This window comes from Aythya fuligula, chromosome 3 (assembly GCF_009819795.1).
Source record: "Aythya fuligula isolate bAytFul2 chromosome 3, bAytFul2.pri, whole genome shotgun sequence".
Taxonomy (NCBI): domain Eukaryota; kingdom Metazoa; phylum Chordata; class Aves; order Anseriformes; family Anatidae; genus Aythya; species Aythya fuligula.
In genome coordinates this window covers 91,323,976-91,351,378 of record NC_045561.1, presented here as the reverse complement: position 1 = coordinate 91,351,378, position 27,403 = coordinate 91,323,976, and the positions used below count along the sequence as shown (strand labels likewise).

The 27,403-nt window shown below is 35.1% G+C and overlaps 1 protein-coding gene across 8 annotated transcripts in view; it reads left to right on the top strand.

The window, feature by feature from the left end:
• Positions 1–27,403, top strand: part of PHF3 (PHD finger protein 3) — a 50,107-nt gene that overhangs the window by 17,731 nt on the left and 4,973 nt on the right. For 7 of the 8 annotated variants that reach the window (XM_032183619.1, XM_032183618.1, XM_032183625.1 and 4 more), the window contains 12 exons: positions 1,106–2,918; positions 12,896–13,223; positions 14,494–14,671; positions 16,199–16,349; positions 16,470–16,626; positions 17,585–17,701; positions 19,631–19,759; positions 20,197–20,332; positions 20,712–20,904; positions 23,464–23,611; positions 25,085–25,174; positions 26,371–26,566. In XM_032183619.1, coding sequence (XP_032039510.1) covers positions 1,106–2,918; positions 12,896–13,223; positions 14,494–14,671; positions 16,199–16,349; positions 16,470–16,626; positions 17,585–17,701; positions 19,631–19,759; positions 20,197–20,332; positions 20,712–20,904; positions 23,464–23,611; positions 25,085–25,174; positions 26,371–26,566 — 3,636 coding nt within the window. Of the gene's footprint in view, positions 1–1,105; positions 2,919–11,743; positions 12,777–12,895; positions 13,224–14,493; positions 14,672–16,198; positions 16,350–16,469; positions 16,627–17,584; positions 17,702–19,630; positions 19,760–20,196; positions 20,333–20,711; positions 20,905–23,463; positions 23,612–25,084; positions 25,175–26,370; positions 26,567–27,403 lie in introns of those variants that run through there. The other variant, XM_032183626.1, reaches the window with a different exon arrangement.

The following is a 27,403-nucleotide window of genomic DNA, read 5'->3' as shown; positions in this document are numbered from 1 at the left end:
TATGTTTTTGCACATTCAAGGTCAACTAAATTTTTAGAATCCCTTCCTAATATTCATAAATGCCAAGTATTTTAGTGGTTGGTTGTGTGGAGTACAGGCGCTTCCTTTTTTTTTCTTTTTTTTTTTATAAATGGGAGCCAGAGATTGGCATCAGTAGGGTGCTATTCAATTTGAATTCCTTTATAACAAATGCTCTTCCTTATGGCCTGTGGTTCTCAAACATGTTTTTGAAACTTTGTTCCTTTTACCTAAATCAGATTTGCACTGTGGTTCTTTAACACAGCCCTGCTGTATTTTCAAACAGTATTGGAGAATTAGGTTAGCATGGCTCTTTATTTCCAATTAAAATTTTTAATTCTGTTTGTTCTTATTTGTGTGTGTTCTTTTTGTTTTAAAGTTACAGTAATTGCACTTGTAAAGTCTTTCATATAGATATCTCAACATGCTTAATAGTTATTTCACATATTTAAATTGTGATAGCTGATTGTATATAATCAGGGTTTTTTTAAACTTCTTGAACAGGTGGAGTTATTGACAGCTCTACTTTGTCCCCAAAGAGTAGGCCGAGTTAAGATAAAATTAATAGGGAAATCAGAATTTAAGAAAGAGCCTATGTTACAAAGCTGGTGAATACACTTTTAAAAGGCACTTAAATTTGATTATTACTTTTACAATAATCAATAATCTGTCATTAAGTGAGAACATGACTGGATTTCAGATTCATATACTGTGTTCTCTAAAAACTTTGTAAAATTTGCATTTATACTTATCACAATATAACTTTATGCTATTTTTACTTAAAGTAGAAAGAGTGGAAAAGGTTGAGTGCTAGAAAAGTTGAGTGGATTTTGTCTTTTTTATTGTGAGAGCTACTTCTGTTTTTTCATATACTGTTCAGAGCTTTAGTAGCCATAAAAGTAATGATTTTTTTTCCATTCAAACTGTTTTTTTTATTTTCTCTAAGTTCAATGAACAACTAAGTTTCAAAATTCTTTTTGTGTCCAGTAAGGTAAAGTAGGCTCAGTCACTTCTATTCTAGATTAGTCTTGTGTTTGCATATAGGAGTACATGGTATAGCTAAGACACTTTCTCTTTACCTTTATAGAACCAGTACGGAGTTTGCGACAGAGCACGCTGGCCAAGCGTTCAAATGTTGCACCTCCTGTCAGTACCAAGAAATCATCTGTAAAAAGTGGATCTGCTCTCAAAACAGGACAGAAACAACAAGAGAAAAGTCCAGCTAAAGAGGCAGATGTTGCCACACCTGTGAAAGCAGAACAACCTAAAGAAGTTAGGCGTAGTACAAGACGATCAGCACAGACAGAAGGAGCAGCAGCAGCAGTAACTGCTTCCCCAAGTAATACAAAGCCTCTTCCTGGTCCTGAAGAGGTGAATGAAGTGAAGTCTGAAACACCTGAGCAGGCAAAGGTTGAAGAAATATCCCAAGAGTTAAGTTGTTCTGAGGTACCAGGAGCTTGTACTGCTCCTGGAGAAACAAAGGAAATAACAGAGATTGCAACAAAAACTGAGTCTGGGAGTGTTGATTCAGTTTGTTCAGCATCTGCAGATACTGAAATTACTGCAGCTAAAAATGAAGGAAATGATGTGATTGATTCAATGGGCTCTGAAACTTCTGCGGAAGAAAAGACTGAAAATAAAGCAGAGGAATTGGAGAAGATAACAGAAGAACATGATCAAAGTGGGATAACTGGAGAAACTAATGATCCATCTAGCGTTTGTGTGAATCCAAGTGAAATTTATGAGACCTTTTCAAATTTGTCTGGCTCTTTAGAAGAGGGGGTTGAATGTAGATTAGGTTCCCATAGTGTGGAATTTCCTGATGAAAATACATTGTCAGTAAAAGAAAGTGTAACAGAGCCTGTAGATGATGGCAAAGGAGTGGAGAAAACTGTAAGTTCATCAGAGGAACTACTGGACAGTACAGAGTTTGATAATAAAGACTTGAAAAGTGAGGAGCTTACTTCTGTTCACCCAGGAAATAGCATTTTAGAAAGCACTGTTCTTGACCATGCAAGCCAAGATGTACAGCAGCAGATCAGCAGTACTGAAGTAGAAGGCCCTGAGACCTCAAAAGTTCAGGATGATGATAAACAAATTAGTGTTGCTTCAAAATGTGAAAAGAATATTAGGCCTCGGCATAGTAAATCTGCAGTACAGAATAAGCAAAATCTGACTGCAGGTACTCGACAGAAATCAGGTACAGTGCAACAAGACACAAGGAATTCAAGAACAAGAGCCGGTATTGCTGTTTCAGGTCTTCACAGTCCATCTCCAGCAGGTCTGAAGCGGAATGCAGATGAGCAAGACAGTCATCAACATCCGAACAACCCTGTTAAAATTAGGAAGAAACAATCTGATCTTGGTTTGAAAACAAAGAGTTGTCTTTCAGGGACCACAGTAAAAAAGCAGACCAATACAATGCTGAAGAAAATACCCCGAGTCCAGGCTTCTGGGCAAGGACAGAAGTCATCAATTCAGAGAGCAATTGACAAATCTCCTACACAACAAAGCTGTTCTAAAGATACCCACCACTCTGTGCACACAGTGTCAGGCCATATTTCAAATCTTGGTCAGAAGCAAGCCCAGAAACAGCTTACAACTGTGCTAAAAACAAATAGCTCCACCAAGGAGGAGTCAGAGGCAAAAGATGCCTCTATGGTAGAACATCTGAAGGAGGATGATAAAGAAAAAAAATCAAAAAGAATTGATAAAAATCTTCAACCTCGCCAGAGAAGAAGTAGCAAAAGTCTTTCACTTGATGAACCTCCACTGTTTATTCCAGATAACATTTCAACTGTTAAACGGGAAGGCTTGGAACATACCTCTGCTAGTGAAAGTAAACATGTTTGGGTGCCCAGCAAGCAGTGTGGCTTTTGCAAAAAGCCACATGGCAACAGGTGTGTGTGGCTTTGTGTCTGCAGAGTTCTTTATTATTGGTCTCAGAAGATATTTTGTTTTTTTCCCTCTTACCAAATGTTTGTTACTGCTGGTACCCAAGCATACAAGGAAAAGCCTTGTAATGGAATCCAGTGTGTTACGCTGTGAATTGGTTTTATTTGCACTCATACATGTCATCTTGTCTTTTAAATAGATCATTGGAAATGAGTTTGGCCATAAACTTTTGCTAAGAATGTTTTATTTTACAAGTGTATTCTCAAGGAATTTGCAACTCTGTTGTAACGTTACCTCTTCTAAACTCATTCTTTTTCTTAGAAAAGAAACCAGACTAAGATACCTGTGTTCCAGATTGCCATTTCCTTCCTTCCAGAGATCTCCTAAGTTAAAGGATTGCCATCAATCAAAGGAATTGAGTAGTTGTTTGCATCTGTTTTTATCATTTAGAATTGTGATTTTAGTACCTAGAGGTTAACATTTGTTTTTTCCTGATGTCATCATTGCTGCCAGGCTTTCATGTAACTGGAGTAACAATGAAGTTGAAGTTGGGGGGGGGGGGGGGGAAGGAAGGGAAAAAGTAATGGGAAGGGGAGGAATTTACGGAACTTCCACGTAAGCATATCTGAAATTGTCTTTAAACCTAATACTGGGTTGCCTATGAAGCTGATGTCCCTCTGTCACTGTAAGTGAACTGAAAAAGGTTAAAATATTTCACTAATGAGCTATCAATCCAAGATGTTGTGCATTTAAAGTAATTTTCAGTCATTATATTTTAGTCCATTTGTTAGAGTGAAATGCAGAAAATGAGATACAGCAGATATGCTACTGTACAGGAATAAGTTCAGTAAACCAATTTGGCATTGCTAGATCTTAGTGCTCCTAGAAGAACAGTATAACACATGGATGACTAGTTGAAGTCAGACTCAAGAGAGCCCTTGAGTTGCCAAAGATGGTGATTACTGCTATCCTTACCTTTGTAATAACACTTGTTCGGACTTCCTATCAAAATCTGTGCCACAAAACTGTTGGCAGACACAACCAGAAGTTTCAGCATGAGAATATTGGATCCTCCAAATGTAGGAGGATATTTGTAATGTAAATGAAGAATTTTTGAATGTGGAATAGAGACATGCTAGTGGAGTGAGGAAGCTCATATTTATTGAGCCTTGTGGTTAATAATAGAGACTTAAGACTGATGGTTCATGACTTTTTATTGACACTTAAAAAAATGATTTTTTTTAATTTATTCAAATTTATTTCATTTTGTAGTTGCATGCTACAAATAAAAATTATTAACCTTTCAGATTCACTTCATGTCGCTAAGATACAAGAGAAAGCAATACTTGTCTGAAGTGTCTTAGCATACTTGTGCCAGTTTAATTATTGATGCAAGAACAAGCAAACATTTTCAATACAGTACAAAAAGAAGGACAAATTTCATATTTTCGTAATTTGGAAGTATATCATACTGATGAAAATCTACTATAGCATTAATTGTTTTTTTTTTGGTGTCCCCTTGCCCCCCTTCACTTTGTGGATTGCTTTTCAATGAATTTGTTTCCCTTCTATAATAATGAGCCTGTTTCCTTTATTTATCTGTTCATGGTACAGGAAAAAGCAGAAGGACGAGTGTGAGAGTCAAATATTTTAAAATGGCGTAAGTTCAACAAAAGACAGAGAGCAGAGCTGAGATCTGAAACAGTGTTTGTATTTATATCCCACTCAGTGGTCATTTATACTTTGAAGATATTGGTCAACACTGGTACAAATTACTTGTAGCAAAAGGAAGTTGAACTGAAGTTGCAGCCCTGAGTTGGGAAATTATGTGCATATGATAATGAAATATTAGAATTCAGGCTGCAAAATACTAGTTATTTGAACCTTTTTATATTCCCTGCAATAAATACGAACCCACTAACTTGTTGCTAATGTAATACTAAGCTTGGAGGATTGATTCAGGTTGGAGAAAACGTGTGGAAATCATTTCATCAGCCTTGTTTGTGTATAGAATCCTCGGAGGGGATGCTTACATAGGTGTTTCGCAGCCCCAGGGTGATCTTCGTAAGCCTGCTAGAAGAACAGCACAAGATGGATGGTACTGTTGAATATTGGTTTATTTCAGAATCACCTCTTCAAAAAATCGTATCAGTTGGTGTCTTTAGGGATACAAGCTGTAATTTGTTGATCACATGCAAAGTCATAGTACACCTACCTTGCACTGCTGATTTTGGCTGGGAAAGAAGTCCTTTCTTGCGAACATGTGACTTGCATAATGGAAAAAAAAATCAAGTTACAATGTGCCTTGCCCTATAAGAGGCATGCCTGCTTTTTAGTGTTAATAGATTTGATCATTTTCTCTTGGGTACCTGAGTTTTGAACAGTGATTTTTCATGCTCTGCTTTCCACTTGCCGTGATGGTTATAAACTAGAACCAACATACCTGTATTATTGTATCTTTATCACCATTACCATAGAGTGGGTGGTCAACCTTTGGCTTAAGGTTGGTCTTTTTGCTTGATGTTATGGTCTGTTTGCTTGATGTATTCTTTACAAGATAACTAAAAAAGTAATTGTTCTTTCAGATGAAAACTAAACAAGGTGTTTCTCAGCAACTTGGATAATTATCATGTATCTTTTTGTAGGTAGTAATTTTCATCACATCTGAGACACTTTCTCTGCTTAGAGCAAAGTTTCAGTTGGTGTTACCCATTCAGTATTTCTTTCAACTTAGCCATTGTGTTCCAATACTGCTGTCAGATGTTTTCCCATTGGCTAGTAACATACATAACACATAAATTTTCATTCATCTATAGATGAAAAGTATGTATATATGTGTATCGCATAAAGATAACACAGACTGAATTTATTACCTCAACTTCTCAATGTGTTCTAGTAATACTGAAAATAGTAAGCTTTATCACAAACATAATAGTTAATTTTCCTGAAGACAGACTGAAGATATTTAAAAATAGTTGAAGAAAAATATTTAATTTCTTGGGTAGAGCTAGATGAAGATGCTCTGCAGATAGTGAGAAACGTGCTAATTCAAGATTTATTCTTGGATGTGTCATGTGCATCCTTCTGATGTAAAGGCCCATAATATAAATTTCTCCATTTTTCTTTGTAGGTGTTTTTTCTGTACAGGCTGGGGGGCTGAATTCATTCCTTTCTTACACAGAGAGACAAAACCTAACGGAGGTTTTGCAGATTCTCTCCTTTGTCTTCACTCTATCTTTTTTTAATGAAAGAAGTTCCATATGTACTATGCATTAGTAATGAGAACTCGAGATTTCCTGTTTTTAAACAAATCTTCTAGAAAGTGTTGTAGAAAGCAAAAGGAAGCTTGTACTTTTAATTGCTTTCTGGTGAATTTGTCTTTTGATTTCTACAATTCTATTTTTTTTAACATAGTGTGGTGACAGGGATCTTTTTATGTGCTGTTGTTTTTATTATTTTTGTTCTGGTGTTGCTTGGTGTATGCCCATGCAGTTTGTGTGATTAGACTACCAGACCTTCTCAGAGTTCACAGAAAAGCTTGGTAAAACTGGAGTTTTACATAGTCATCATCTTCCCCACATTTCAATTCTGCTTTAAGGTGGAAGAAAAATTAGTAATGCTGTAAAAGGCAATTGGGAAGTGCAGAACTTGATTTAGCAAAGGTACAGTATTCCTGACCTTGCATACTGAGAATCACGTATTTATTTAATTTGATAATATATTATTTAATAATGTAATTATTATACAACTGTAATACAATAATTACTTTGTGTATGAAGTTTAAAAAAAAAATCTGAATTTTTTTCCTACAGTAGCATTTGTTTGGATTTTTTAAATAATGCCAGTACTTCATTAAGCTAATACAAACATGAAAGGACGAAGAAGGAGATTAAGGATCTGAACTCATAACCACCCTCAAGTTAAGCACACATTCTTTTTAAGGGTAGATGCATAAACAGTGCATGCATGAATCATTGTTGCGACAACATTCTTCATAAGAAACAGTAATTAGAATAATTACGTTGCTTTAGTTCTGACACTTGTATAGTATGAGTATATTAAACTGTAGGTTCTGTGAGATGTCATCAATTTGTAGTCATGGATGATGCTTTCAGGTTTTCTCCCTCCTACTGCTTTCTCCCACTTTGAAAAGCCTTGCAACATTAAAAGCTCTTATCCGTGAGCTGTAGCGAAGTTGAATGACAGTATAAGCAACACAGTGTTGTAATATATAATTCAAGAATGGCAGGACTCCAGTGTTCATATTTATAGTCATACCATTTTATAACTTGTTTTTTATATGCATCATATTGCTGTGCTGCAATATTGGTAGAATTACTGTTAATATCAGTAATGTTAGATAATCAGGAAAATGGATAGTACAAGTTGTCTGAAATATATAAAAATATTTTATAGAATTATGTATGCAGTTTACAGAACTGATCCAGCAATATGTATATAGAACCACTTGTTAATGGAGCTGCCTTTAATGATTTTTTTATATGTTTGTGGTTAATATTATGAGATGTATTTTACCCCTTTTTTTTTTTTTCCAAGGTTTGGGGAAGTTCAAGGATTTTGGTTTTCCTGTTGTTGGGCCTGTTTCATTCAATTACATTCAGATCAGGGTGCACAGGGTTACCTGTGTCCTTCTTCGCTTCCTTTTTGGAGAGGCTCTTGTAACATGAAAAAGAAGCATATGCTTTTAAGGAAAAAAAAACTTGTATAAAAGATCGGGTACTGAAACTTGATATTGAAGAAATGAGTTTTCAGTGTCTTGTTGCTACGCTGCAAACTTCACATAAAGATAGATGATTATAATGTTTCTTTGAAGATAGCTTGTTCTTGTTTCTTGAAAATCAAAAGCTGAAAAATCATTAGACAACTGTATTAATCTTGTACTAAAGGTGAACAAGAAAAATTGCTTATGTGCATGTGCTCTGATAACAAGGTACTGCAGATTTTCTTGGTAATCACTTGTTCTGCTGAACTTTGGATTGAGCCCATGCTACTTCAGTGATGTGGAATATGGGCTCTGCTAAAGCTGCTGTGAATATCTTCCTCAGTCTCTGAGGAATAAAGCGGGTTGGTAAAGGTTAAACCTGTCATTCATTCCTTCTATTAGGAATGTCTTTATTAGGTAAAGGAAAAACAGTTGCCTCCATGTAATGTCTCTCCTTGAGGTTGGCTGGACTGTAGCATCAGTGCAGCTGAGACACAGTTATAATGTTAATAGTTAATACAAATTACAACAGATTTTATAGAAGATTGGTTAATGGTACTATTAAGGGGGAACCTGAAATAATACTTAAGCGCCTAAAGCACGCCCCATATTTGCCAGATGCAGAAATATTTGAACTTTTCAAAACTGCATGAATAGTTTATCCTCTTAGCTGAGCTGAGGGTTAGAGTGTCTTTTTGAATAGTTAAGAGTATCAAGGCTTTTTTTGTTAAGATTTGAATTTTGTTGCAGGTTTTTGTCTTACGCCTTGCCAAATGCAATGAGCTAAAAAGAAACAGTTATTTTTCTATGTCAATGCACTCTAGGTTATTAATCTTAAAATGCAGATAATTGGCCCATACAACTATTCTGACAGCTCCTGATTTTTTTGTCTTTTGTTTTACTTGTAGCTTTACAGCAAACAATTATTTTATGAATAATAGGGCTTCTGCCCATATTACTTTTAAAATCTTATTTCACAATAATCAATTTCTCTGAAAATATGCTGCTCTATAAACTGAATGTATGCAAGTTAATTTTAAAACATGGCCTATGTATTTTGAAAATAAATGGTTCAAGCTTGAGTGTTTTCATCTCATGGTTGAATTTAATTCACCAAAAATAATACTAAAGACAGTCTGTCAATCTCTAAGAGAGATGGTGAAAGGTTTGCTTTAATTGTCTTTCTTTATTTTGTGATCCATTCCTTAATGGCCTTTAAGGTACATCTTTTTATGCTGTTATGTGGGGACTGCCAAGAATCCTGGAAACAGAATGGAACAATAACATACTCCATGTAAAAGTGCCAGTGAACTATAATAGTGTCTGCTGTTACCTGTCAGCTCTTAGATTTTTCTCAAACAACTATTTTTATTAAAGACAAGTAAAAGGAGTGCTGATCTGTTATTGAATTTGGCATGATATAATATTTTAAAACACATTTTTTTTCTCTTTCAGCTTTACATCTTCCAATCCAGCCTTACAACATGGGTAAAACTCCTGCACATCAAACTTGAAGCAGTCTACATTCAGAAACCTTGGTGTTTTAAATAGTCCAAGATATCAGAACCTCTTCAATCACAACTGACAGCTGTGCAAGAGGACATCTTTGATCCTTCAAGCCAGGCTTCAGTGTCCCTTGACGCCCCTTTTTAATCTGAGCATTGCGCCGTCACTTTTCTGTTCTCCAAATACAATTACTGTTACAGATCATAAATGCATTTTTGTGTGCAGATGAGTGAAACAGAAAAAGATGCAAAAGTGGCCTTATGGTACAAAGAATTATTTACATTACTTGTATCAAAATCAGTATGTTCTCTCCCAGCCTTGGAAGTCAGTCTTTCAGTTGAGTCATGTGAAAACAGTGAAAGTTTGTGGCAGGCATCACTGGTATTTTTATTACCATTTTGTATAACAAGGTTTAAGCAAAACAACTGTAAACACTTAAATTCTGTTTATAGTACAGGCTTTGTGGACACTTCCAGATTCTCTTCATAGCTTTGGTTTCTGAATCCCAGGTTTTATTGTGCGTGTTTAAATACAGAGCAATTGAAACCTTGTTGTAAAGCCAGGAGTGAAGCCAAATGGACATTCCATCTTGAGTAGTTTGCTTAAGATGGCTTGAATGACATCTCTCTATCTTGGTGTATATTGTTAGTGAAGAATTATCTGTTTCTGAGCAGAATTTGCTACACTTGTTTCTTCTTTTTATTATTTGCAAGGAATAGAGAAAGAAAAAATAACACACTTGTGAAGTTGGCTGCTAGTGATCAGTTTATTTTTGGAAGACTGCCTCTGCTGTTCTGCTTCATTGCCTTAAATTATCCCTGTTCAACAAGGTTAAACTACTAAGAAAGAAAAATCACTTCAAACCTGAAATTTGCATAGTTAAGACTATGAACACATGGGACAGACTTTTCTAACACAGATTTTACACTGTCCACACTAGGTGAAGTCTTTGATATGGGGGAGGAGGGTTGAGTGTGTGTCTTAATTCTATTATTGATAGGCCAGAAAATAAAGATGTAAGACTGAATGCCTATCTGGTGCCCTACTGGTATCACACACCATCCCTTTTGCTGACTTCCTGTTTGTGAGCACAGCTGAAAATTGCATGTGCTGTCAATTTAAAATTGGAGTTGTACAGCAGTTTGTCTGTTTTAGTCTCTGGAGTTCATCTCTGCTTTTTTGTAAATGTAGACACTTTCCTAAATGTTAGTCAAAATTTTATTTGTTAAGGGTTGTAATCTGCCCTGCTCATTTAACAAATTAGCTTGAATTTACAAACTGAAGAAAATGATTTTTTTTTTTTTTTAATTAAAAATATAAGTAGCATTTGTGGCTCTGAGATGGTGTATTCCTGGTTTCCTTCAATTTTTAACCAAAAGGCATTCATTCATTAGCACACCAAAATACCCTCTGGGCAAGAAGTACTTGACTACTTCAGCCTGATTTCAACTCTGTAGAAAATTTTACGTTTGGAATTCTTGTAACCAGTTTTTGGTATCCACAGAGTTCTTGTAATACTTTCCGACAGTGATGCAGGATGTATCCGATGTCAAGCATCTTCTTGTAGATCCTTGCAATTGTGAAATGGGCATTCATGCTATATTTCCTACCATCATGTTTGGCTGTAGGTTCTCAGTAAGGAACAATCACCTTTGTATTAAATTTACATCACTTCTCTTTTGTTTTATTGGGTTTAAGAATATGGTGTTCCTGGGGCAAGGCTGTCAGAAGCACTTAACTGTGATGTTGCCATTCATACATCTTTTAGCTTTGTTGGGACATAGATGTGAAAAGATGGAGATCCTGACAAAAGTTGAAGGAACCTACACCTTCATAATTGAAACTACTGAATAGATAGCCAGATTTTGATTTTTGGTTTCTCATGAATAACACCAAAAATGTACTTGCAGCTCAGAAAAAAAAAAAATAAAAATGAGAAAAAGCAGAAGACAACTTTCTTCACAAACTAGATTATAAAAACTGGTTTCTTTAAATCTAATGAACAAGACTGTAGGCTACTAAAACTGGAAGTGACCTTTTTCTCAAACAGGTGGAGCTTTAAAGCTTATCAGACTCATTTTGGCTCAAAAGATTCTATTTACTTCAGGATTTAATCCTGATTTTTTTTTTTTTTTTGGGGGGGGGAGGGGGGGTAAGCAACAACAGAACATAAAGCTGCTACTTTCTTCTTTCCTGCTCTTGCGTTTCAAACTTCTGCTGTTAGACTAGGAAGACTTTTTTTCATCTCTTGAGATACCTGTAGTTTCTTGAATACAGTACCAAACCGCCTGGAGAGTTCATCTACAGCTCTGCTGAATGTATTCATCTAGGCACACTTTGCCAAACCATACACTATTACAAAGTAGGTAAGTCAGCAGATAGCAGGACCTGATCTTTACAGCAACACATACAGGTTAGGAATCTTCTTTAGAGTAGTCCTACAAACTTCAGGTCAGATTTCTTCTATGGAATTGAACCAAATAGTTCTGTACATAATTTTTCAGTATTAACAAAGTCACACTTTTCATAATGCGCTTGCAAGTCTTCTTGGATTTCCTTCTGCTAAACATTAAGGTACTTAAAAAAAAAAAAAAAAAAAAAGAAAGAAAGAAAAATAATGCAAATGGATAATGCAAGAGCTCTTTCTACATCATTTGCAAGCAAATCTTTAGTAATCACGTTATATTCAGTTTTATAAGAAATTATTTGAAAAGTAAATACTACCAATTCTGTTTCCTATAACAGATGTGTTGAGGTGTTTAATCTATTTAACTTTGAAATTTCATTCTACTCCAGAATAATTCTACTGAGAAATTGTACCTTTCAGAGCAATTAGGCACTAGTGATACCTAATAACATTTTCAAAGTTTTAACAAAATTACCAGAACTAGGCTTTTATTTGAGACCAAGTGATCTTAATGCTTAGAAAATGCAACCTGTAGATAAACTTACTTTTCATTTAAAAATAATGAAACAGTTCAAGTGACTGCGAGATGAAAAGTGTGCTTTAAATGATACTATTCTTTATTTGAAATATTATTTAAATAAATACTAGCTCTGAATAAAGTAGCTGAGCAACACAGCAGTGGCATGTACCTTGTTTCAAGCAAACAAACTAATCGCTGCCAACTGGCCAGATGTAGCTAATTCCTGGCTCCAAATTCACCAGTAAAGAGAATAAAAGGCAAATTTCTGCATATAATTTACTAATAATAGTCTCTAAGTAACATGGTGTAAAATATCAACTAACTTATAATAGCCTTTTCTGTCTGGGCCAATTTTATTTGTCAGAATAATTAAACATCTATTACTGCTATGGAGCATTGTATCAGTTGATACATTTCTTCTATGAGGATGATAATCGCATTTGAAACAATATGAATGTGGTATGTTCTTGCAAGAAAATTTTCAAGTTTTCTGAAACATAAGTTTACCGGTTTTAAGATTAATACTTCGAGAGATTCTATTGTTAGGGTTTGGGGGCAGATTACAAACACCTTATGAGGTTATGATACTCTCTTGGACTGCTGCAAAAAAGCAAAAACAAAACAAAACCAAACAATTTCTCAGGAAGATCATACCATGTAGTAAGGCTGGAGATGGATGTAAAGCTACAAAGAAAATCATGTTTCAGGTAAGAACAATTTGTTGACATGTACAAATAAAACCAAATATGGTATATTCTGCTTAAATTGTTGCTTTCTATTTATTATTACTAGTTAGACACTAACCTGTATTTTACTTTGTTTTCAGGTTTATGGTAGGCTGTGGCAGGTGTGATGACTGGTTTCATGGTGATTGTGTTGGACTGAGTCTATCTCAAGCACAGCAGATGGGTGAAGAAGATAAAGAATATGTTTGTGTGAAATGCTGTGCTGAAGAAGACAAAAAGGCAGAGTGTTTTGATCAAAGTCTACTGGATACTCAAGTTAAACTTGAAAGCTACAGAGAAGAAAAAGCAATTGAATGTGAAAAACCGGGGATGTCAAAGCAAGCACCTACCTGTAATCTAAATCTAACAACTGAAAAAACAAAGCAGGCAGAAGATGCAGGGAAGCATAAAGTCAAAATTTTCAGAAGGGTAAGTTTCATTCATTTAATTCCTTTTAGTTATTGGAGATATTGGCAGGGGGGTCGGACCCGATGATCTTTCGAGGTCCCTTCCAACCCCTTCAATTCTGTGATTCTGTGTGATACAGGAGGTTTCCTTTTAAATCCATGTCATCCAAAATACTGTGTTTCAAACATTTTTGAATCTAGTATAAAACTTGTTATTTTCAGAGTAACGTTATTTTCAGACAGGTTTGGCTATTTTGAGGTACTGCTGGTACATTCTGTCTTATATTGAGCAGCAGTCATGTCATACATTGTAGGTTCACCTATATACATATTTGTCTGTTTAAAAATAAGCAAAATACATGATTAGAAACAGCTCAACCCTTCTCACTAGGGAAGGAACACGTGAAAAACGTAATAGAATAAGTGTTTACTACACTATAGACTTTCACAGGTCTAGGAGCAAAGGATAGCCAGAAGTTTTTGAATATTCTATTAATTTTTTTTTTTCTGTCCCTCCAACCCCTGGTAATGGTCACGTTATAAACAGTGTATATGAGGTTCAATGGAAGATTGGAATACCGTATTTTACATAAGTGATATTTTGAACAAGTTAGCAAATTTTGCCTTCAAAATTCTACTCATTTTTATATGGCATCTGTTAATTTGCTATATTACATAAAGCATAAATCTTCAATTTCTATATGACAACAACATTTTAGAAGAAAATACGTAACACTTTAATTAGGGCCTTTCTACTTTCTTTTACTAATAAATTTAATTTATTTTCATAATGCTTTTGTTAAACTTCCTTAGTCTTTTTGACATATAGGTATTATATTCACCATAACTTTATCATTACTGATCCTTTCTGTCTTCTTTCTGCATGGTATTATTGTAATTCTGATTCATAAACTCTTCTGTCTAATTTTGATCAAATTTTTGTATAATCATATGTGACTTCCTGTGGATACATGCCTAAAACAGGTTAAGAGAAGTTCATGTCCCTGATTTTTTAAAACAGCTGAAAACAGAGTGTTTTTCAACAGGGAGCTTAACTGCAAGACACCTGTGACGTGTCTTGGGCCAGTTTTTCAATGAGATTGTTAATCGTGTTTGGTAGCAATTTGGGATATTGTTCAGTAACTTCTTAGAAGACATTACATAACGGTGCATATACATCTTAGGAGTTTATTATACCATATACTTAAAAACTCGCGAAAATGCATGGTAATTATATAGTGGTTCATTATAGCATTCAGTAGCATGCTAGTGTACATAAATGTTTATTTCAGGAATCTGGTGATGGGAAGAATTTGTCAGAATCCAGAGACTCAGATACTAAAAAAGGCCAACATGTTCCTACTCGAAAAGCAACACAAACTGCTGTAATTCCTCGGCGATCTTCAGATGAGAAAAGTGAAAAAAATAGTAAAGAGTCTCTTAGCATGGTTGAAAAGTCCACCAAGTCAGGTAAGGAAGTTTGGAAAAGTACTCCATACTGTAAATGACATGTGTACAGTGAAGAATGATGACTTCATAGTATCAATTTTCAAGCATTTCATGGTGCAAGTGATGGTGATCTGGAGAGCTGTTTTTTCCCATGATGTTTATGGCCTTCATTTCTCATTTCATTTTAAAACTTTTTTTAGCAGGTAATTGTTTCCTATTTGAATAGTAGAGGGTGATCACATTATCAAGAGTGGAAGAAAAAGCGCATCTGTATTAAGCTTAATTTCATGTTGTAGAAAACTTTGTAGCATTCTTCCATAAAATAGTAGGAGCACTTAGGGCATAAAAGTGTTGATATTGAGATATAAGTAGTACCTTGAAACACTCATTTCTTTTGCACAAATTGATAAATAATTGCATCAGAATTCATATCAAAGGGGAACATTATATTGCGCACTGAGCCATCAGATTTTCATTTGTAATTCTATTTGAAAGGTAGACGGGACCTATTTTCGTTCACAGCAAACAATCCCCCAGCTCCCTTCCAGAAAGCATTACTCTTCCAAGTTCATGATAATGTGAAATTCTTGTGATTTGGATCTGAAATCTCAGCAGCAATGCTAGAGCGATTCTGTCTGAGAACTGTGTCTTTAAATCCTAAACTCAAGTTTTGAATTCATGTCTTAAAAAAATCCACTTTTCTAGTCTTTTGCCAATGTTGACATCCTAAAAAAAACTGTGGAAGAAAACAGTGGAAAATGTTGGGGTTAAATGTAATGGCATCTTTTAAACTTCAAACACTTTGCTGTTTGGAATTCTGAGTCACAAAATAGCTGACATCCTTTCTAACTGCAGATTGCCGGAGTTTAAATGAGTCTGGTATCCATGATATCATTGAATTATTCTAAAATATGTTAATTAAATTAGGAGGTGGCAAAATGCTGTCACGAAGAATTCAGAATAGTAGTTAATCTAAAGATCAGTTTTAAACATAGAATCACAGAATGGCTTGGGCTGGAAGGGACCTTAAAGACAATCTGATTCTATCTCCCCCACCATGGGCACGGACACCTCCCACCAGACCAGGTTGCCCAAAGCCCCATCCAGCCTGGCCTTGAACACCTCCAGGGATGGGGCATCCACAGCTTCTCTGGGCACCCTGTGCCAGTGCCTCACCACCCTCATAGGAAAAAAGTCTTCCTAATATCTAATCTAAACCCACTCTTTTCTAGTTTAAAGCCATTCCCCCTTGTCCTATTTTTGCACCCCCTGACAAAGAGTCCCTCCCCAGCTTTCCTGTAGGTCCCCTTTAGCTACTGGAAGGCCTCTCTAAAGTCTCCCCAGACCTTTTGTTCTCCAATCTGAATGAGCCCAACTCCCTCAGCCCCTCTTCGTAGGGGAGGTATTACAACCCTCTGATCATCTTTGTGGCCCTCCTCTAGCCTTGTTCTAATACTTCCAAAAACAAAAGCTCATGATATCCAGCAATGGTAATTGTTTATTTAAGTGGCTGTGTCACTTACAGTTTTTAACTCTGTATTTTGATAGGTGTTCATGAGAAACAAGAAATTAAGAAAAAGAAAAATGAGAAAGGATCAATCAGTGCAACACATCTACCAGCTGTGCCAGCTTCCAAACCTTCTGCTGATCAGATAAGACAAAGTGTTAAGCAATCTCTTAAGGAAATTTTGATGAAAAGGTATAAATATATGTATTAAATGAAATTATTAATTTTTGTTTACAATTCCTTCAGAAGACAAGATAAGAAATTAATTATTTGGAAGTATTTGGTAATTTTTGTACTTACGTTTTCTCACAGGTTGACAGACTCCAGTTTAAAGATTCCTGAGGAGAGAGCAGCAAAAGTTGCCACAAGAATCGAAAGAGAACTGTTTTCTTTTTTTCGGGACACTGACTCAAAATATAAGAACAAATACAGAAGTTTAATGTTCAACCTAAAAGATCCAAAAAATAATGTATGTATTACTTGTTTACTATGGTTTGCAGAAATCCTTTATTTGCTGTAGGTTAAAGAAAAAGTTTTCTGTGTGGGTACATTATTAGTTCTTTCACAATTAAACCTGTTCATTACTTTTTTGTATGTTTTTTATCTTTATTATTTGTCTTCTGGCATATTCAACGCTCTGTTTTTTTCTCCATCATTAATTCTTCATCTCTTTCCTCCCTGTGCACTTAGTAGTGGGATTTCAAAGTGTAGTGAATATATTGTTTTGTCAATATTTTTGTAATTACTACTGATGCGTATTTTTTCCCATAATTTTCTTTTTTTGTTTGTGTCTTGTAGCTTGTCTCACTGTTGTTTTCATACCCAAATTTCTCACTTAGTCTTCACTCATGTTTTCTGCATTCTTTGAGCTCATTATTATTGCCTCTTCAACTTCTGTCTTTTTGACTTATCAATTGCTCTGATTCTTTCTTCTTTGTTCTGATCAAGTTGCCTTGTCTAGTTTCTCCCTATAGTAATCTCTCTATATTGATGATAACCAACCGTAAGTTGTATAAGCAGAATAATTTTTTTTACTAACTTGCCTTGTTTTTGCATACCCCCAAATTATATGGCATCCCCCCAACAAGGATTCATTTACGTCAGTCAAGAAGTATAGACATCCTCTTTAATATTACAAAAAGTCTCAATTACTGCTGCAGTGGGCATAAATTTGCTTTCTCTTTTTGGAACAATGGTTGACTGTGCAGCTGGTCATTAAGAATATATATTGATATAGAACAAACAGGGAGCTCTGAAATTAAGGTTTGTATCATAAAAAATCTAAATCTAGTAGTGCTTCTGATAGTGAGAAATGATTACAAACAATATATATAACTGTATAGAGTGTATTGTATGTTGCTTCTCTACTGTGTTTACTATTAGGAGCTGTTTTGTCTCAGCAATAGTTAATTATTTTTTTCTTCTAGATACTGTTTAAAAAAGTACTGAAAGGAGAGGTTACTCCAGACCATCTAATAAAAATGAGCCCAGAAGAACTGGCTTCCAAAGAACTGGCTGCTTGGAGACTAAGAGAAAACAGACACGTGAGATTTGTCAATTTATGTTGTTTAGTTGGATGCCTAAACCTATTTAAATTCTGTTTTCAGGTTAAGTGTATTCAGGAAGAACAAAATGCATGTTAAGCAAAGCAACTCTAACTAATCAGTAGGACCTCTATAATTTGAATACGCACTATTCAAAACCCAAAAGAAATATTAGGACAGAAGTGAAAGAAGTAGTAAATTCACTGGAGGGGGAAACAGTGCATTTTCCTATGCCATGCAGCTTTCTTGCTGCTCTTCTTTTCCATTTTTTCTGTCTCATGAGTCCAGGCTTTTGTGTCTATCCTTATTTCCAATAAGATTTTAAAGCTCCAGCTGGGGTTTTATAGAAACCAGGCTTTTTTTAAAGCGGTAGAGAAATCTCTTGAGATGAGTGAAACCTAATGGGTCTTTATAATTCATATATTGATGGTGCATGACATTTCATCCACCAAGAAGTAAATCTGAAGCTGGAAATTTGACCTGCCAGTCTGAAAAGTCATCTGAAGGAAATAAATAATAACATAAGGTATAGGAAGTTTATTAGGTTACTTTGGCTATTACTTTTCTCAGAACAGGAAGTCATGATATATTGTAGCTGTGGTGATAGTTTAAAAGGTGAAGCAGGAATATAAAGAGCTGTGTTATTTTTATAGAAGATGCCTTTTTCTTAAATAGTACTCTTTTTAATGGTCAGTTAAACTGATGATGGTTAGCCAGTGATAGTTAACTGTGGCTACTTAAAAATGCTTGTTTTACAGCATCAAGTTTTATAGTTTACAAAATCTTGATTTGCGTTGACAGGATCTTTGATATTTATAAGCTACTGCATGGGACTGAAAGGCACAAAATTTGGATCATGTTAATTGGGATACATTTTGTGTTTGGCTATAAATGAATAGGTACTTTTCTGTACAATAGGTGGAAATCCATGACCTCGAATTCTGTGTGGTAAGAGTGAAAGAATGTTTAGTGATACCTACTTCAGTACAGTGAAATGCTATTTTAGAGACTGATTTGCCTTGTGACATTATTTATTCATATTTTTCCTTTCTCAAAGCCCATATTTTCTGTCTAATGCTTATCTTTTACATTACATGCTTGTTACATGTGTTTTATTTTTATAAACAACAGTAAAATACTGAAAATAGGTGATACAACACAATACTGCACTGCTATGAGGGACAACTTCAAAACAAAAATATATTCTGCTTAAAATTACTGAAGGGTTCTAAATATTTCTAGAAGTTTTCAAATATTACACAGAAACATAATGCAACATGTAAAATAAATAACAATGATTGTTTCATCTGATTGTATTTTTCATTTTCCTGTTTAAGGAAAGACTTTAAGATTGTCACTTACAGTGCTTTTTTTTCCAAAATTTTCTAGTGTGTTCAAAAGTGACTAAGTACTTGTCAGACAGCTGAAGTAATCATAGAATCTTTGTTCCTTAATCAAATCAGGTTTAAACTGTTGGGGACAGCCAACACAAACTGTTCCTGATTTAAGTAGTAAAGATGTTCTAAGAAATTGATTTAAGAAGCAGTTTTAGAAATAGTGGTGTATGTTTTCTTCTTTGTGATGGAGCAAAGTAGCAGTCCTGATCAGAATTAGCATATGCATTAAGAGTACGTTTAAATGTTTTTATTGAGGTAGAATGTTTATGTACTCAAAATCAAGCTCTTGGAAAATTATGTAGATCTGTATGTATTTGTGCCCTACATCTTCTTTATTATTATGGGGAAAGAGTTAATGCATTTTTCTTTAGACCTCTTACTTGTGGTTTTGCTTTATGAAACTGACTGACACTTGCAAAATAAGAATATATTGTATACCCATAGAGTTTTCTGATTGCTGTTGTTACATTTACTAATTTCCAAGTTGTTTTTATATGAACGTACACACATACATAGCCTCCTGTTTTTACAGACAATTGAAATGATTGAGAAGGAACAGAGGGAAGTTGAAAGAAGACCTATCACAAAAATCACTCACAAAGGAGAAATAGAAATTGAAAGTGAAACACCAATGAAAGAACAAGAAGTTATGGAAATTCAGGTAGAAAACAAAACCATTAACAGAACACTTTACAACCATTTTATCCATGAATCGAATATGCTGTGTATCAAGATCTGTGACTACATTAGGTCTGTTTTGAGTTTAATTTTTCTTTTAACCCTACTGACTGGTGGTTTTTTTCCCACGTTGTGTCTGTGATCAGATGATGAATTCAAAAAACAGTAGAAAATACTCTGAATCTTTTGTGAAGAAATATATATATATAGGAATAACTATGCAAAATTTTTATGCATTTCTAGATTTTTTGATAGTCTCTTGGGTAACAGAGACTTGATAACTTCTAGGTTATAGACCTGAAGAGAAAATTTTATCTGAAGGGAAGAAAACACCATAAATAAAGTGAAGGAATATAAACAGAAATATTAGGAAAATTAACAGAAGAAAAAAGCTAACTGAAATGTTTTGACTTTCCTTAGGAACCTAATATGACAAAGATGTTTGAGAAGTCAGAGGAAGCTGACAAAGATAAAGAAGGAAATGAATCTGCAACTCCAGACACCACAAGTCAACACAAAAATCATCTCTTCGATCTTAACTGCAAAATCTGTATAGGTAATTTTGAGAAGCACGTTTATTTAAATGCATCATGCACCAAGGCAAAGAGGAAAATCCTTGTTATGAGTGTATGTGCTATCATTGATTTGCAGTAGAAATAACAGCATGGTTTGGGTTTGAAGGAACCTTAAAGATCATCTACTTCCAACCCCTCTGCCGTGGGCAGGGACACCTTGTATTAGATCAGGTTGCCCAGGACCTCATCCAGCCTGGTCTTGAACATCTCCAGGGATGGGGCATATTGGAGCAAATAATACATTTATCATATCACACTGCAATGGCTATATTGTATTTTTGGTTCATCTTCCTTGTCTACAGAGGAAGTCCACTTTGTTTATTTAATAAAACAAACAAAATTTTACTTCGTTCTCTGCAGGTCGAATGGCACCACCTACTGATGATATTTCTGCAAAAAAAGTGAAGGTGTCTGTTGGAGTTGCACGGAAACAATCAGACAATGAAGCAGAGAGCATTGCAGAATCACTTTCTTCAACATCATGTATTTTAGCTTCAGAATTATTGGAAGATGATAAACAAGACTTATCCAAATCATTCTCACCTCTCCCAAAGTAATATAAACTGAAAAAAACAGTGTTTTTAATGAAACACATTATTTCTATCATTAACATATTATGACTAACATTATTTTTTGATGGCGTTTCATAGCCTGTTTGTATAGTGGAAGTAGTACACCTTTTCTTAGGATTGGGGTTATTTGCTGGAGTACATAATGCTATTCATTTATATAAATAATGCTACATATATTGTGATTACAGACTTCTCATATTTCCTTCTGGGAAAAATAAACCTCCTTATGTTTTCTGGTACAAAGATACCTAAAAATATATGTGGGTTTCTGTTAAAAAGGTCAGAGTATAGATTTCATACTGTATTGTGCTATTAAGGGACATAATATTTACAGTGCTGCAATCAAAGTGTGTGTGTGTGTGTGTTTGTGTATATATAATGTTAAGGACTTTGAGGTTGCTCTAGATAGACCAATGTAAATGATAAACCAGCTTAGTTACAAACCTCCAAAAAATAACTAGCGCTTAAAAATCTTGCCCAAATGAACTGTGAGTATTCAGTACGGTGGATCTGTTGCCTTACAGTTAGCACTAATGTCCATGGTCTTTGTTAGGGTTGTTAAGACCAGAGATCTCAGTGTGAGATCTCTGGTCTTAACTGAAACTGAAGTTATGCCATCCTTCTCACCTGTTTTCTCAGCAGTGGTGTTCTGCGCTGTCTGTACTCTCTCCAAAACAAAAGGGGAAAGATGGAGAAATCTCATTTGTTCCCAACACTGTTTTGTTTGTTTGTTTGTTTGTTTGTTTTTTACAGTCTTGGTGTTTCCAGGCATCTTCCTTGCTTGTTGTGCCAGATTGTTTTTGTTCTGTCATCATCACATTTCTCTCTCCTGCCTGCCCTACATCTCTTGTTACCTTGCAGATTTTGTTACTGTTTACAAATGCTTCTTGTACCCCGTCTGGAAGCAAAGCAACAACTCTTCATTTGCCCCTTTGCAGTTACTGATTATTTTATGCTTTGCTATGTTACAGAATGCTTTTGTGTTGTGGCTGCTTATGTTGTTAGCAATGTTATGTTTCTTTAAAAAAAAAAAAAAAAGTATATACTGTTTCCTGTTACACAGTTCCAATGTGGTTTGTTTTTTTTTTTTTTTTTATTTGTGGTAAGGTAAGGAAATACTATTTATATCGTGCTTACTATGCGTTTTCATTATGGTATGCACCAGGCTACAGTCAGGTCTGGTATGAGTAATACTTAGAGAACAGTCATTATAATGTTGAGTTAATGTAGGAAGGATTTTCATCTGAAAGAAGAATAGTTTTATCTTTCAGTATTTCTAGCCATGTCAGACTGTGTATTTTGGGATGCTGATAACTCTTCCACATTTAGAAGAAAACCACAGAGCAAATGGCAAAAAGCAGCAGCAATAATTTCTAAACCTGTTGTCTTACTCTCTTTAAGATGAAAATGTGGTAGCTATTCTTGAACACACGGGTTTTGTAGACCCCTTCTGTTGGAGAATTTTTTCTCTTTATTCCTTGCCCTCCCCTTCTTTCCTTGTCTTGTAATTTAGCCAGTCTGTCAGTATGGGTTTTGCTGTTTGCCGTCAGCTCTCTTCATTTTCTTCCCCCCTCTCTCTTCTCTCTGCTAAAGGCAAATTGCAATTTATGAGGCTATATTTTCTGGTTTACAAGAGGTGTTTCTAGAAAATCATTGACTCTCAGTTATTTAGAAATGACCAGTGTCCATAATGAAATTCAGCCTTTATCAGAGCAGTGCAATCCTTCACCAAGGACAGTGGACTTTGAATCTTCAGCAAACTATTCTAAAAACAAAGAAGTAATTTCTAGGGTAGACAGAAAGAAACACCAGTTATTGTGTTACTATTGCAGCACAGCACTTCTTACTAGTGAGTGGCTAGCTTACCATTGCTAGTAGCATGCCTAGAGTGTTTTAATAAGTACGAGTTTGGAAAAAAAATAAATATGTCTGTAATTTAAAAAATTAGCTGTAATGTCTTTGCTGAGGAAACCCCCAGGTTGAAAAACACTCTCCTGTGAAATTATTCAAGTCTTTCAGTTTATGTCTTGCAACTGTTTTCTGTTAAAGTGTGTGTGAGGAAACGCCTTGTGCAGGTGATGATATTGGAATTCAGAAGAGGTACTCACAGAGCTTGTGGATGTGATGCGTGAGTGAGAGCAGCTAGCCCGTGGGCCAGTGACAAGCAAGGGGAAAGCAGATACTCAAGTGGTGGGTAGACAGTGTTGCAAGCAGAAGTAGGAGCTTGGAAAGCAAGGTGAAGATAAGCCAGCAGTTCAGTGTCATCTCCCCCCCGGTGCAGGGGAAGATCTTAACTTCTGTGTGCTCAAATGATAGTGAACTAACGTGCTGCTTATCTGATGGTCCTTCATGTAACACATCTGCTCCTGTAGAAGGAAAGAAATAAGATTGTCTGCCTATCTCTTTTTGTAGACCCTCGAATATGCTTAACTGAAAAATAAAATTCTTAATGATAGGTAACCTGTTTTACAAAGAAAGGTGATTATTTACGTGATCTGACATGTCACATTCTAAACAAAGTGTTGTCTGTCTTTTTTCAGATCAGAAACACCTGGTACTGTAGAGTGTGAAAGTCTGTTTCTGGCACGCCTGAATTTCATCTGGAAGGGTTTCATCAACATGCCTTCTGTGGCAAAGTTTGTTATTAAGGCTTATCCAGTGTCTGGCTCTTTTGAGTATTTGACAGAGGTATTTACATTTCTTGCAAAGAACGAACAATTAATTTATTAACTTTAGTGACTTGTTTACCATAGACTAATAATAGTATAATGATGAAAGTTGAAGCATGATCGCTATACTGAGTTGAAGTACTTGTGGGAGGAAATAGGATAGGTAAGGTTTATATGTATTTACAAGTAACGTATTTCTCCCTACGTGGACCCATGGTTCATCAGGACTCAAATTCTCTGAATCCCTGAAATGTTTAAGATGTTTTGTTCTCACGTTTCTTGAGGATGAATAGCAGAATTTCCAGAGCTGGCTTCATAAGGGTTGAATCGTTTCTAGTTTATTATGGAGCATCTTCTATATTACAAATTAACAGGGAAAGGCAGGACAAAATTTGCTACTGAAATAATCATCTCAGTGGCATCTGTTTTCTGAATTAGAGGTGGAAAAGTGAATGATCAGTTTTTAATTCAAAGCAATAAACAAGTCAGACACCTCTTTTCCAAAAATGGATACTGTTGGTGGTTTCTTTTAACATTATGTGAAGTCTCATTTTCTGCAGTAAAAACCTGCATAACAGGAATTGTGTTTTTGCCAATCTGGTGGCAGTTGTATTCGTAATCTCCACTGTAAGACTAAATTGTCCTTTATATATATTTATATATAAGTATAAATAAATATATAATAATCATTATTATTATCATATACTATAATTATATATAATAATTACATTAATAATAATTATACTATAATAATTATATATGTATGTAGTATTCAGTATCTGAGGCAGGAAATGGATGCAACTGCTTATAACAGTTGTCTTTGCAGCATAAAATAAAGATCAAAATCTCATATAAGGCTAAGTGTTACTTCTCACCAGTGACACAGGAAGCATCAGCTGTCTAATTAAATGGCGTTAAGTCTTTTATTAATGTGCTTATCTTTACTTGGCTGTAAATCTTTAGTGTAGTGCAGGGCATGCAGTACCCTTTAGCCCATGTACTCTTCTGCTCTACTTCAAAATGACTTTTTCCTAAGTTGTTCTGAAATTATTCTGGAAGTCTGTTTATGTCACTGGTGAATAGTGAACTCAGTAGAATCTGAGAACAAACTTTTGTCTATATGCATCTATAAGTAGATTGCATTTTTTTTCTCATGATTAAGATTTTGAAAGCTTGTATTCTTTGATAGGTGTAGGGCTTGCATAACAGTTTAATTTTAAAGATAGCTTGTGTTTACAGTTAGTGTTACTGAAATAAATGATTTTGGAAGATGTAGATGAACAGCATTGAATGATAACTGATTTATTACTAATAATTGATTTTGCACTGAAAATCTTAATACAAATATACAAAATCTAAATGTAAATTACTTTTTTCTAATGTTGTAACTTCTACTGACTTTTAAAATTAGAATTTAAGAACTATAAAAATTATGTTTTGAATATATGAAACAAATATGTTGGATTCTGATTTCTGTTGTCCTTTCTCATAGGATTTACCTGATAGTATTCAAGTAGGTGGCAGGATATCTCCTCACACTGTCTGGGAGTATGTAGAAAAAATCAAAGCTTCAGGGACCAAGGTAAGAAATCTTACGTATTGAAGGCTTGCTTAACTTACATTCTGTTTACCCTGGACATCTTTTCTTCCTGGGACATTTGCAAAATACATAACAGTTTATGGATAACTCATGGTTACATTAAATGGGATGGGTGGCAGCTGTTGGCATTTGTTTTCTATCTAACCTCAATTGGTCAGGTGTTGTTCAAGAACACTTACATTCTTTTGCAACATACACAACTTCATATGTCTTAAGTGTTACTTTCTAGTTTCTGTACTGTTACAATATGTAAAACCACCTTAGTGGCCCAAGATGGACTTGTACCACTGCGTGCAGGTTGTCCTTCTGCTGGAGAGCCCCAAACTAGACACAGTACTCCAGTTGCTATCTCACAAGTGCTGAATAGAAAGGAACAATTGTTTCCCTTGACCTGCTGGCTGCTGTGCTTCTGACACCCAGTATACAGTTGGCTTTCCATGCAACATGGGTGGTATTGCTGGTTCATATTCAGCTTGCCCACCAGGATCCACACATCCTTTTATGCCATGCTGCTTCCTAGCCTGTCCTGGTTCCCAGAGATACTCCTCTAAAGGTGCAAGATTTTGCATTTGCCTTGGCTGATGTTCATGAGGTTCTGGTCAACCTGTTAAGGTCCCTCTGAAGAGCAGCCTGCCTTTTTGCACATCAGCCACTGTCCCTAATCAGGTGTCATCTTGGTTTTGCAAAGAGTCTCCTGTTCCATCTTCCCGGTCATTAAGTCATTAAACAGCATCAGCCCCAGCATCAACTGCTGAGCTGGGTTTTAGATGTAAGTTTGGGATTCAGATGCTGGTCTTGCTTTAGTATTAATTAATAGCTTAGCCATGAAAGACAATACAAGGCAAATCTTTCCAGTAATGTTAAGCATTAGGGAGGGGAATAATTTAGGGAAGCATGCCAGCTTCCACTTAAGCTTGTTATTTTGCAGGCTGATAAAAGTTAGCTTGTCATAGAGTAATTTATTTATTTAAATTCTAAATGCTTTTTGTTTGCTTTTTCCATTTGCTTTAATTACTTTTGACCTTGTCTCTATTCCTTCTACCTCCTCTGTTCTCTGCATTTCTGGGGAGACACTTTGTTTTCTTCTTTGAACTATGCCTTTAAATGAAGAATAGCCATTGAACAATTGAAATTACATTTTATATATATGTATCTTTTTTTTCTCTTTTTCTAAACAGGAAATCTGTGTAGTGCGCTTTACGCCTGTAACTGAAGAGGATCAGATATCCTATGCTTTGTTGTTTGCATATTTCAGCAGCAGAAAACGTTACGGTGTAGCTGCCAATAACATGAAGCAAGTGAAAGATTTGTATCTCATCCCATTAGGTTCCTCAGATAAAGTCCCACATCATCTTGTGCCTTTTGATGGGCCTGGTAAGTACAGCATGGAATTTGGAAGTTTGTTACTGTTTTTCATTTATATAAGCTTGTAACAGAAAAGAAAAAATAATTTTAAAAGATGGTTAATGATTTTTTGAAAAATAACAGTTATTCTGTTGAAACATGTCATGGTTTTTCCAGCGTCATATTTGCTTCCTTGAGAAGACATTAATTTCCAATTTTAAGACTATTCTGATAATTAAATGTACTTTTGCTGAAAAAAATAACTGAATAATTTTGTTTCATGTTTTATTGCATAATTCCTCTAACCCAGATTTCTTTGTGGTTGCTATCTCAGAAAATTCGGTGACACAGGTAACCTTTGATAGTAATCCTACTGAGCACCAAGTTGATACTGTAACTTAAAAATAGTATTTTTCATTATTTGAAATATACTCGCTCCTTTTTTTTTTTGCTTTCACTTGAAGTGTTCCAAACATTTTAAAAAGGGAAGGAAAAAAAAACACAAAACAAACAAAACAGACACGTAAAGTTTAAAAACAGCAAGAAATAAAAAGCTCCTGAAATGTTTGTCATTTGTTGCTTAAGCCTGAGTTCTTGAGTTCTTTTGTGCCAATTTATTTTGGTTATTAAAAAAATTGCAGATGATTTCATTTTAGATGGGTGGGGATGAAACTTAAGAGGGGATAAGCTACAAGTCATAATTTTCTTTGCAACAACCTAAATTAGAACAAAATGCATATGGAAGAGAGAATAGTAGAACTTGAAACATGGTGCCCTTCTGGAATAAGGGAAGCATTTTGGAAAGTCAGGCTTGGTCAAACCTTTGAGGAAATGTATCCAACACAAATTGATTACCAGACTTCGTTG